We start from the raw sequence: 12,434 nt of genomic DNA on the forward strand, positions 1-12,434 counted from the left end.
TTGGCTTCATTTGGGTGATTGGAACACAAAATTTTACCATAGCTGTACAATTAAAAGGAGAAGATTCAACTGAATCATCGTTTTACGTATCTACAATGGGCAATGGTGTTCTAACCAAGATATCTTGTGAAATAAGGTGGTGGAATTCTTTGAAAAGCTCTATGGTGAGGTTTCCTCTATGTTAGAAACCATTCCTAGTGCTGGTTTTTTGGGTCTTACTTGTGCGGAGAGTATTTCTTTAGAAGTTGATATTACGAATGAGGAAATCAAAAAAGCATTATTTGATATGGCACTTCTAAAATCGCCTGGAAGTGATAGGTACCATGCTTATTTTTTCCAAAGTCAGTGGGATACCCTTGGTAGAGATGTTTGTCAGTGGGTTAAAGATGTCTTTTTCGGAAGGCCAATTGAACAGGAGTTGAAAAATACATTGCTTGTTCTAATTCTTAAAAAAGAGAGTCTTGAAGACTTCAGCCAGTTTTGGCCCATCAGCTTGTGCTCTGTCCTTTATAAATTGGTGATGAAAGTGATTGCATACCGTTTCAAGGTGGTTTTTCCCAAGTGAATTTCTCAGGAACAAGCTGGTTTTATAGCTGGACGCAATATTTTTGACAACATTATCCTTGCGCAAGAAATAATTCATTCTATAAGATGTAAGCAAAAAAGGAGAGAGTGAATGGCTATTAAGTTGGACTTGGAAAAAGCATACGACAGAGTTAGTTGGGTTTTTATTTCCATCTCACTGATTGCAGTTGGAATTCCTAGCTTTTTACGAAAAGTGATTATGTCCGCTATTTCTTCCTCTTCTATGCAAATTCTATGGAATGGAGTGCCTACTCAGAAGTTTAAACCGGTTAGGGGAATCCGACAAGGATGTCCCCTATCGCCTTACCTTTTTGTCCTTTGCATGGAATGGTTGGGGCATTTTATTCGGACTAAAATAAATATGGGCAAATGGGAACCAATTCAGTTATCTCGTACTGGTCCTAATATCTCACATCTATTGTTTGCTGATGACTTGGTGATCTTTTGTAAAGCACACTTGGAGCAAGCTCGACTATTAAAAGCCATCCTTAAATAGTTTTTCAAGATCTCGGGACATAAAATTAGTGTTAGGAAAAGCAACATCTGCTTTTCCAAGACTACTGAAGTTGCTAACCGTAATCAAATTGCTCAAATGTTTGGCTTCCAAGAAGTGCAGAATCTTGGCACTTATTTAAGAGTTCCCCTTCTTCACGAAAGGGTTACTAATAACACTTTGAGTTTTGTGGTTGAAAATTTTAGGCGAAAACTGCAAAATTGGGATGTGAGGAAGCTTTCTCTAGTAGGACGAATCACTTTGGCGCAGTCGGTTCTCCTCTCTATTTCGAATTATTTCATGCAATCCTTGATGATTTCGAAAGGGGTGTGCTCAGATATTGAAAAATTGGTCAAACAATTCATTTGGGGACATACTGAGGGTCATATTAAAATGTCCTTAGTAGGGTGGGACTCTATATGTCAGCCACAAGGTCAGGGTGGACTTGGTTTTAGACACTTAAATGACCAGAACAAATCCTTCCTAATGAAGATTGGTTTCAGTCTCGTTTCTAAGAATGACGCTCTCTGGGTTAGTGTACTTCGATCTAAATATGGATGGAAGGATCAGTTTCCTGATTCTATCAATAGAAATCAAAGCTCTCACTTATGGAAATCTCTTTCTATGATTTGGCTGTTATTTCGTGAGAACTTAATTTGGTCTCTTGGAGATGGTTCTATTGTCCGATGTTGGAAAGACCCTTGGATTCCAGGTTTGGGCCCTCTAGTTTCTAAATTTCCTTTTCTTTCTAACCTTGATTTGAATTGTTGTGTTAAGGAGTTTATCAAAGTGGATGGGAGTTGGAATCTAAGTAACACCCCTTACCCGTGCCCGAGACTGTGACAAGGTACGAGGCATTACCAGACACATACTCAGACACTTTCGAAAAATACGGGTTATAGAATTTCATTCTAATTTAAAACCGACCAAACAACATCACAGTGTCCCGATTATGGACCTACAAGATCCAAAACATACATTAAAAGCGTTCCGGGGCTAAACCGAGAACTATGAAAAATTTTAGAAAAATTACTAGGGTTATACCTCACATGCCCGTGTGGAGGCTAAGCACAGGCCTGTGTGCTTAGGGACACGCCTGTGTGTCCCACCCATGTTGAATTATTTGGATTTATTTTTCATTATGAACCTATAGGGATTTTCACACAGCCAATCACACTTTCGTGTCCCTCACACGGCCTAGACACACCCGTGTCATCACCCGTGTTCAAAAACTCGAACATTCTGTTTATAACGTCATCATTTATTTTAAGGTACACGGCCAACGCACATGCCCTTGTGCTAGGCCGTGTCCTTCACACGGTTGAGACACATGGCCGTGTCTCTACCCGTGTGTTTACTACCATGAAAATTGATCTAAAATTTTAAGTGCAGGGGACACACGGCCAGGCAACACGCCCATGAGGCTGACCGTGCATCACAGATGGCCTAGACACATGCCCGTGTGTCTACCCGTGTAGACCTTTTTAGGGCTATTTCCCAAGCCTTTGGTCACCCTCTTTCATCCATACTCACTTAGAGACTTCAATGGTATTTAACATGGCCTAATTATACTCTTAAACAACCATGACATAACTCATTGCATGTTAACCTCATCTCATTGGTTTAGTACATGCTAAATTATCCTTTTCGTATTAGGGATTAACATAACACATTTTACATTTTACACTTAGGTCATATTATAACCATATACCATTATATGCTATGTCCACTCTCGAATTATTAGATCCCATTTCAATAATCCATTCATGATAAGCCTCATCATAATATTTTATGAAACATTTAAACATAGACATGCTTCATTAATAGGTTTACAACCTACATCAATATGAGCTATATCTCATGGCCATATACAAAAGAATAAGTATACCATTTAGATCCTTACATTGGCTAGCCAAATGACACATATAACAAAATAACCAAAAATCCTATACATGCCATTAAACAAAATAAAAGGATCTATATACCAAAGCAGAACAAGTCGATAGTGTGTTGATTCTCCAACCGTCTTCCAATCTTTATGAGTCCATGAGCTCTGTAAGACAGGGAAAAGAGAAGGGCGTAAGTATTTATATGCTTAGTAAGTCCGGATAACTGGAAAGTAATGCTTAGTGAGTCGGGATAACTGGAAAGTAAACTTACCGGTTAATTAGCATACAACCATATTTAGGCAATAATTCCAACAAGTATGAAATAGTTTCCCTATCACATACACTCAATCAACAAGTTAGTCTCATAACAATACATCATGTCATTAGTCTTAGATGAGCTCATCAATTTGATATTTTCATTTATATTTCTCATGTTAATCCCGTTGAATTCATCAAAAATCTCAATGGATAGCCCAATTACCGTCAGGTCATACAAGTGATCATCTTAAGTACGCACTCCCGTGAACCTTATATCTTACGGCGAGATTACCAGTCCAGGCTAAATCCCCCGTAGTAGTAACTCATAGAGCAATTTCGGGATTACTAGTCCAGGCTAAATCCCTCTTAACGATAGTTGCTCTCATAAGCTCGAATCTGAATTGTCAGTCCAAGCTAAATTCAGTCCTCAATCAAATTACTCGTTCGGGCTAAATCCTTAATGCACCCATATTCTTCGGGAGGCTCAATCACTCAAGCTAGATCCTTTCTATTTTGAGATCACCAGATTACCCGTCTGGGCTAAATCCTTTTCTACAACACATGCAGGATCTCATGTCATGTAAGCCATAGTTTATCCATCGGATCTCCCTTTCTATTTCAACCGGAACATTTATCATCTTTCATTTACATAAGCATATTTCATGAATTATCATGCCATGAATATCTAAATTTTTATACATCCAAGAACATGCATGTTTAAGTATATTAAGAGTTTACTTCAGGTTATATGAACTTACTTGGTAATTGCTTCGGTTTCGTATTTTGGTTATTCTGAAACCTTTCGTTTTCCATAATCGACCTTTGGAATTGGTTTATCGGGGTCTATATCAATAAAATTTGACTATTAATACATCACATTTTTCATTTTAGGATTTAAAAATCAACTCTGGGCAAAATGACCAATTTGCCCCTAACCTTTCACACTTTTACAATTTAGTCCTAAGGCTCGTATAATGAAATGCATGAAATTTCTAAGTCACTCAAGCCTAGCCGAATATTTTTCTTGCCTATAGCAGCCCACATTTTCTTTCATTTCACATTTTTCTACCCATTTTCACAACTTTTACAAAATGGTCCCTTAAGCCATTTCCATGAAAAACTACTTAGTAAAAATTGTTTACTATCCTTTAAACTCTCATATTCCTCCATAAATCATCAAAACACAAACATCTCATGCATGGGTAAATTTTTGAACATGAACCCTAGCTTGGAATATGGGTAGAAATAGAGAGAGCATATTAAAAGGATCTCAAAAATACGAAGAGCATTAAAAACGGGACTAGAGAGCACTTACTATTGAGCTTGAAATGTTGAAAACGCTAGCTATGGAGAGCATGCAAACTTTGGCAGCATGGAGAAGATGAATGACATGATTTTGGCTTATTTTTCTCTTTTTATTCTTTAATCAACCAAATGACCAAAATACCCTTCATTACTAAACTTCCAAAAATTTTCATGCATGCCCATTTTTGTCCAAAAACTTAGAAATTTGGAAAATTACTCTTTAAGGGCCTCTAATTAATAATCCATAGCAATTTCATACTAATTTCTTCTAGAACCCAAGTTTTGCAATTTATTCAATTTGGTCCTTAATTTCCAATTGGACACTTTACACATAGAATTTCTTCATGAAACTTTAACACATGCTTATTTTCATATCCTAGACCTCCATGATCATAAAATAATTATTTTAACATCATATTTATGGTCCCAAAACCACTATTCCAACTAAGCCTAATTCAAGATGTTACAATTTTGACCTCTTTCATGGTTGGCTTTTCGATGATGTGATATGTACGATCATTCGTATTCCCCCTCCACATCCTAATTCAGGATCAGACAGGGTGATTTGGGCTCAACCAACTTTCGGGGCCCTCTCTGTTCATAGTGCCTATTGGTATTTAAAGGAGGATTCTTGGAATCTTAGAAATGAGGAGTGGAAGCCTATTTGGAAATATACGGGTCCTCAGAGAGTAAGAGTCTTTCTTTGGCTAGCCTCTCAACAAAGGCTCCTCATTAACTCAGAACGTGTTAGAAGAGGAATTGGCCATAGTACCTCCTGCACCTTGTGTGGACATGTGGTTGAGGATTTGGTTCATGTCCTTCTTGATTGTCCTATTTCAAAGGATGTGTGGAATATTGTCCTCCCAGATCAACTAAAACAAAGGTTCTTTTCTACATCCTTTTCTGATTGGTTTTTACTTAACCTTTGCTTTCATGAGAGTTTGTAGAGGAATGGTTTCACTTGGTCGTGCTTATTTAGACTACTTGCTTGGCGTCTCTGGAATAATAGAAATCTATTTATCTTTCAGAACACCTCTTGGACTGCAACAGAAATAGTTAAAATCTCTAGTTATTGGGCCCGCCAATACTTGTTATAGATTGGTGGTTGCAAAAAGGCGAACCATAACTCAAACCCAACTTCCACCCCAGATGATACATGGGTTTTTTTATCCACTGGTGGAGCTATTCTAGAGATTCCGGACACGCTACTTCTAGAGGTGTGGTGAGAGATCAAGATAGGAACTGGATAGTGGGTTTCACCCGCTTTCTAGGACTTTGTACGCCATTCGAGGCTGAAGTGTGGGTATCCTTGATGGAATTCTTATTCTTTTAAATAAGGGATACATACAAGCCACTATCTTGACTGATAATCTTGAAGTCACCCAAGTCTTGAAGAACTTGAACTTGGAAGATTTCGGGATCACTGTGCTTCGAAGGACTCAGCACATCATGAAGACAAAAGGAACATGGAGGATTAAGCACATTCTAAGAAGTCAAAATTTGGTAGCGGATTATCTAGCTAAACTTAGCTTAAGCTGGAAAACAAGCTTACAAATCCTGAATGAGGCCGCTAAGGAAATAATTGATTTCTTATATAAAGATAAAGACAATGGTTGTCTTATGTAATTGATGTTGGTTGTCTAATGTAATTGATGTTTTTTCATCTCTTTTCACAAAAAAAAATCCATATTTTCTAATTTTATTTTTCTAGAAATACTTGTTGCTTATTTTTTCAAAAAAAATTATATTTACGAAAAAAGTAAAGTTAATTCTAAATAACATTTAATCAATTATAAAAAAACATTAAAATAAAAGAAAAATCAAACCACGCAAATGCATGGTTATGACCCTACTAATATATAAAAACAGTCTCTATGTGATGAACTAGCCATGACCATATTTAACATATTGTTAGTAGACTAGATGAATGATGTTAATTTTGTAAACAAAATAGAAAAAACGTCTACCTTTAAAATAACATAGAATATAGAAATATGTTTAAAAATGACATATAATAAATAATGAAATGTGTGATTTGAAACTGATTAATATTAACACATGAAATATATACGATATTAAAATAGAAAAAAATTAGATTAAATTGTAAGTAAAATAAAATTTAAATACATTGGATTAAGAATAACAAATGAATACAATTATTTATGATAGCGTTGCCATCGATCTTAAGTTATTGTTGAGTTAAATTGTGCATATTAAAATAAAAATTTATAAAAATTATTAAAATGAAGTTTTGGTTGAATGATAAATTTAAAATTTTATTAATTTAACAATAACGTGTATTTATATAAATTAATACGAATGATTTTATTCTTAATGGGGCATGTAGTATCCACCAAATTCATTTGCATCAAATGTAAAAGATATTGTAATGAAACGTCCTTTTTAAGATACTTCATTATGAAAAAGAATGCGTAAATACACATATAGATACAAGACGTCCTTTTAATTCCCACAGCGTATACTCATTTTTTATAATTTGATTCACCAAATTAATAATTAAGAATGATATAAAAAGCTGTTGTGACAATGAAAGGAATTGTTTTTTTTTTAACCTTACTATTTAACTTAATTACGAGAATGATTGCACAAACAAAAAATCACGGTCAAACGGTCAACATCACAAAAAAAAAGCCTAATCTTCGTTTTAGTCCTTGTACAATTCTACAATTTAAAATTGGTATAATAACTTATTTGACTCCTTAATTTTACAAAAAAAAATTAACTATTCATTTAATTTTTTGCCTTTATTAATATTTAAATTTACGTTTTTTGTCAAATCACCATAAAATAAACGAAAAAATTAACGTTTTTAATTTCATTGACGTGGCATAAAGGTGAATCACTACATGAATGAAACTTCAACATTTATTTATTATTTTTAATTTTAAAAATAAAAATATGTAAAAAATATTTTAAAAAATTAAAAATCATTGAAATTATTAAAATAGTATAAAAATTAATTAAATGTTGACATGTCATCCGCGTGGCAATCCACGTATATGTTTTATCAATAAAAATATCAAACATTAATTTTTCATCTATTTTAAAATAATTTAACAAAAAATATAAATTTAAAAATTAAAAAGACGGAAAAAGAAGAAGATTATTAAAAAGATTTTTTTTTTAACAATATATGATGTTGAATTATTTTTTGTTAGTGGACCGTATAATGGAATGAGTTATAAAATTTTGATTGTTTGATTGGATAATGGTAAAGAAAAAAACAAATATGACAACATAAAATTATACCACCGAAAAACTATGGAAATGATACAAAACTACAGCCTCCTAATTGTCTCGTTCGATTGGATTATCTGCATCTCCCTACGATTTTTTTTTTTTTTTTTGCTCAATTAACTTCAAAACTACTCTTTGTACGTAGTCCTTGCGTTTCAAAGGAATAACACTTTTTTTACTCTGTTTTTCTTTTGTAATTATGGTGAAAATTTCTTGATTCATGGCCCCTTTAAAGTTCTTCTACTTCTTAGTCTTCCTCCCCTTGGTTCTTTTTTCAACCAATGTTCACAGTCGATGATTTCTGCCCCGCAGTTTTTTGCGACGATATATTAGTTGCCTTCCCTTTCCGGCTCTCATATCAACCCGATTGCTGCGGCGATCCCAACTTCAACCTCGCATGCAGAAGCGCAGACCAAACCATCATCAATTTCCCATCTTCCGGCGAGTTTACGGTCGATGTCATCAGTTATTCGCCTCGTTATTTACAGTTAAGCCAGTATTGTATCCCGGAACGTCTCCTCCAGGGACTCGATCTATCTGCCACTCCTTTCAAGCCATTGTACCCTGAAAGCTACAATTTCTCAACTGTTCCTCTGAAACCAATGTGTCAATGGTCTATACTGCAATTAAGTTTATTTGTCTTAGTGGTTTAAACTTTTCGATTTGGGGTATACCCACAATCGCTTATAATCAATCTTCTTCGTTGAGTTCATGTCTAGAGATAGCAAAGATTTTGGTCCCCCTTCCTAGTCCAAATTGGCCCACGTACGGTTTTGATGATATTGTGTTAACATGGGAACAGCCCGATTGCCAATCGGCACCATGTAATTACTGTGGAAGCAGTGAAAGTAATTGCCAGAACGGAAATGGTGACGGTGTCGATGGTGAATGCTCTAATCTCCATAAAAAGAAAAAAGGTATGTTTCTAATAAAAGCCATGTTTATTTAATGTTCCACGTCATGCTTAATTCTTGTTAACTTACTTTTTTTTTTTCTTTTATCAAGGTCTTTCAACCAGTACCAAATATGCCTTGATTTTCATCGTAACACCCATCATCTTGATTTTGGTGTTGATTATTATTTGCAACGTTAGAGTCCATTGCTATGATGGCCGCCGCGGCCTCCACCACAGGCCAAATGCTGAAATCTCCAGCTTCATTGCAGAGCCGCCAGTAGCTCCTAATCCAATTACTGTAAATGGTCTCGATGGTTCAAGCATCGAAGCCTATCCCATTACTTTACTTGATATAAACTTCAAGCTTCCAAGGCCTAATGATAATACTTGTTCAATATGCCTATCGGAATATGAAGCCAAAGAGACAATAAGAACCATACCTGATTGCACTCACTACTTTCATGCTGATTGCATCAATGAGTGGCTTAAGTTAAATGCAGCTTGCCCTGTTTGTCGCAATACGCCGGACCATGATCCTGCTAGTCTGCTAACCCGTTCCACGTCATCCTCTCCATCGAGACCACCGCTATAGTTGATTAAGTATTTAGCCTTTTTTTGGGTTGTAGTATGTTTGTATTATACATGGTACTATAATCTTCATTACATGAGTTTATTTTTTTGACATGCTTGAGGGCTAATCTAGCTCTTCCCACAGGTTCATTTTTCTACCTTTTTCGACCCATTAAAATTCCAAATTAAACAAGTTTTTCATTTGTCTTGTAAATTTATTTTTTTAATTTGATAATTTTAAATATGATAATACATGTTTAAGCACATTCAAAGTTATATCCTTTTAATTATTACAATGAGGAAAAACATTTTGAGAGTTTAGCTCCTTGCTAATTACCATTCAATCATTAACACTAATTTAACTTTTTTTTATCAACTGTGAACCATTTTAAATAATTACCATTACTAGAAATTTTAGAAGAAAACATCGTATAATATATTCTTTTAGCTTTTGTGTTCCCATTAAGCTTTGAACTCTTCCTTTTGTCCTATGTCCCATTTTCTTTAGATCATATATAATAAATTATTAAATTCTTTAAACGTTTCTGTTCGTACTTGTCATTCATGAAAGCTTAACAAGCAAACAGGATTTCTGTATAGCTTCACTTTAGTACCACTTGAGATAGTTTTTCTACCTCTTTGAGCTATTAAAATTCCAATAATCAAGTTCTTCATTTGCCAGGAAGCTTATTATATAGGTTATTTCTTTTGTAAATTTGATCATTCTGAACCAATTATATGAGATGAATATGATAAAAAAATGCTTAAAATATGATGTTAATGATATAACATCTAATATATCAAAATCTACAAAAGGTGTAAAAATTAGATAAAATATAAAACATTTCAAAAGGTTTTTCTTAATACAAGTACTCAATTATTTATAACCTTACTCTCCATTTAAGCGTGTTTACAACAGTAATCAATAACCTAAGATTCAATGGATGCTTGCTAATTACCATTGGCTTATTAATACAAATAATGATTACCAATTCAATCTTTTTTTCTTACTTGTATGAAAATTTTAAATAATGACCAGGAAATTTCGAAGAAAACATCATATTTTTTGGCTTTTGAGTTCCCATTAAGCACAAATATGATATCTTTGAACTCTTCCATTTGTCCTATCTCCCATTTTCTTTAGACCATATATATATAATTAACTATTAAATTCTTTTAACATGTGTTTGTACTTATCATTCATTAAAGCTTAAAAGGCAGACAGAAGCTTTCAATTTAGCACCAGATGGCTCTTTTCCAAATCTTCTTCTTTGTAGTCTTCTCCTTCATTTCCCCCTTGGTTCAATCATCAACAAGCACTGAAATTTGCCCAGTTTTTTGTGGTGATAAATTGATTCGCTTCCCTTTTCGTCTTAGCAACCAACCCGATCGCTGTGGCTATCCTCGCTTCAATCTCACATGCAAAAATCAAACTAAAACAATCCTCACCCTTCCATTTTCCGGTGAATTCATAGTCGAAAACATCGATTATTTGTATCAAAGTATATGGATAAACGACCCTGATTATTGCATCCCAAGACGTTTCTTCAAGGGTCTTAACCTCTCCGGCACTCCTTTTGAAGCTCAAGACCTTGAAAGCTATGTGTTTCTAAATTGCTCAAATGGTGCAATACCGAAACAACTTCCCCAAGTTAGGTATATTTCGTGTCTTAGCGGGGAAACATTCTCTGTTATAGCCTTTCCAGCGAATCGTCTTGATGAGTATAGATCATTATCATGGACGTGTATGAATATAGGTAAGGTTTTAGTTCCAGCTTGGGATCCTAACTATGGTATGAGATTAAGATTGAAGGAACCCGATTGCCTGTATTGTGAAATCGGCGGTGGGAATTGCATGTTCAAGAGTGATACGGGTTTGGATATCCGGTGCTCCGGTGGTTTTAGATCTGGTATGTCAGTGTTCTATTTTGACTCCTCAATTATGTTTGATACATTTTCAGTGTATTTAAATACATATATTTTACAGGTATCCCAAGAAGTGCTATATTCGGTATAAGTTTTGGAGTGGGAATATTCCTTATATGCGTTCTGCGGCTTGTATGTCATCTCCGAAGGAAGGCTAACAATATTTACAATGACTATCAACACCATAACCTAGAAATCTCCGGTCCAGCCGTTGTCCGACCCCGATCAGCTACTGATGATGCCAAAGGGCTTGATGGACCAAGTATCGAGGCCTATCCTATAACTTTGCTTGGTGAAAGCCGGCGATTACCGAGGCCTAGTGATAACACTTGCTCAATATGTCTTTGTGAATATCAAGCTAATGAGAAATTAAGGACTATTCCAGATTGCAAGCATTATTTTCATGCCATTTGTATCGATGAGTGGTTAAAATTAAATGCCGCTTGTCCAATATGTCGTAACACTCCACAAACATCTACTCCAGCGGCATAGCGACGGAAGGCTGGGCTCTATTTTGAATGTTTTTTTAATTTTATACTTGAATATTAGTAAAAATATATATTGTAAAACAATATAAAATCAAATACATTTTATCCTCCTAGTTTATCCAACCTCAATTATTTTATCCAACAATGAACCAACTATTGATTAAATCCAAATTCTCTTTCAAGCCGGATTCCAATGACTAAAAGTCAACATGTCAGCCAGCAAATTAAAAGCCCCTCCATGTAACCAACTGCAAGTCTACAAGTAAAAGAAAATACAATAAAAAACTAAAAGTTTTACATCTCAATAATTAGTAAAACGACTTACTATTACTCAACTCTGTCCTTTTTCTCTATTTTTGGTATTTTTATTTTAGTTATTCATTTAAAATATTTGTTATTTTTAATCACTTCTATTAAATAAGTTGTTAATTTTAATCACTCGCATTAGATAAGTTGTCAATTTAATCATTTTACCTTTAAGATGGGTTTAATTACCAAACTAAATGTTGATGTGACCTAGAATAACAGTAAAATTAGCTCTCAATGTTTACCTATTTTATTAGTGTAATCTTGATTTTGAAAAATACAACAAATTTAACCACTAATATTTACGCATTATACCAATTTGATAATGATTCTAAAATTTATGAAAATATAAATTAAAATTAAAAAATTCAAAATACATAAAAAATCAAAAATTATTCAAATTTATAAATAAATATAAAATACACAAAAAATATAAATATTGTTATAAAATAAAGAGATAT

The 12,434-nt window shown here is 34.2% G+C and overlaps 2 protein-coding genes across 2 annotated transcripts; both read left to right on the forward strand.

Moving 5' to 3' along the window:
- Positions 1-7,772: 7,772 nt before the first annotated feature.
- Positions 7,773-9,346, forward strand: LOC107952665 (putative RING-H2 finger protein ATL21B). Its single transcript, XM_016887846.2, has 2 exons — positions 7,773-8,705; positions 8,794-9,346. The coding sequence occupies exons 1-2, from the start codon at positions 8,399-8,401 to the stop codon at positions 9,273-9,275; spliced, it is 789 nt and encodes a 262-aa protein (XP_016743335.1). The 5' UTR covers positions 7,773-8,398; the 3' UTR covers positions 9,276-9,346.
- A 1,111-nt stretch (positions 9,347-10,457) lies between these two features.
- Positions 10,458-11,790, forward strand: LOC107952664 (putative RING-H2 finger protein ATL21B). The gene is made up of 2 exons (XM_016887845.1): positions 10,458-11,163; positions 11,241-11,790. The coding sequence occupies exons 1-2, from the start codon at positions 10,500-10,502 to the stop codon at positions 11,669-11,671; spliced, it is 1,095 nt and encodes a 364-aa protein (XP_016743334.1). The 5' UTR covers positions 10,458-10,499; the 3' UTR covers positions 11,672-11,790.
- The last annotated feature ends 644 nt before the right edge of the window (positions 11,791-12,434 follow it).

This window comes from Gossypium hirsutum, chromosome A02 (genome assembly GCF_007990345.1).
Source record: "Gossypium hirsutum isolate 1008001.06 chromosome A02, Gossypium_hirsutum_v2.1, whole genome shotgun sequence".
Classification (NCBI taxonomy): domain Eukaryota; kingdom Viridiplantae; phylum Streptophyta; class Magnoliopsida; order Malvales; family Malvaceae; genus Gossypium; species Gossypium hirsutum.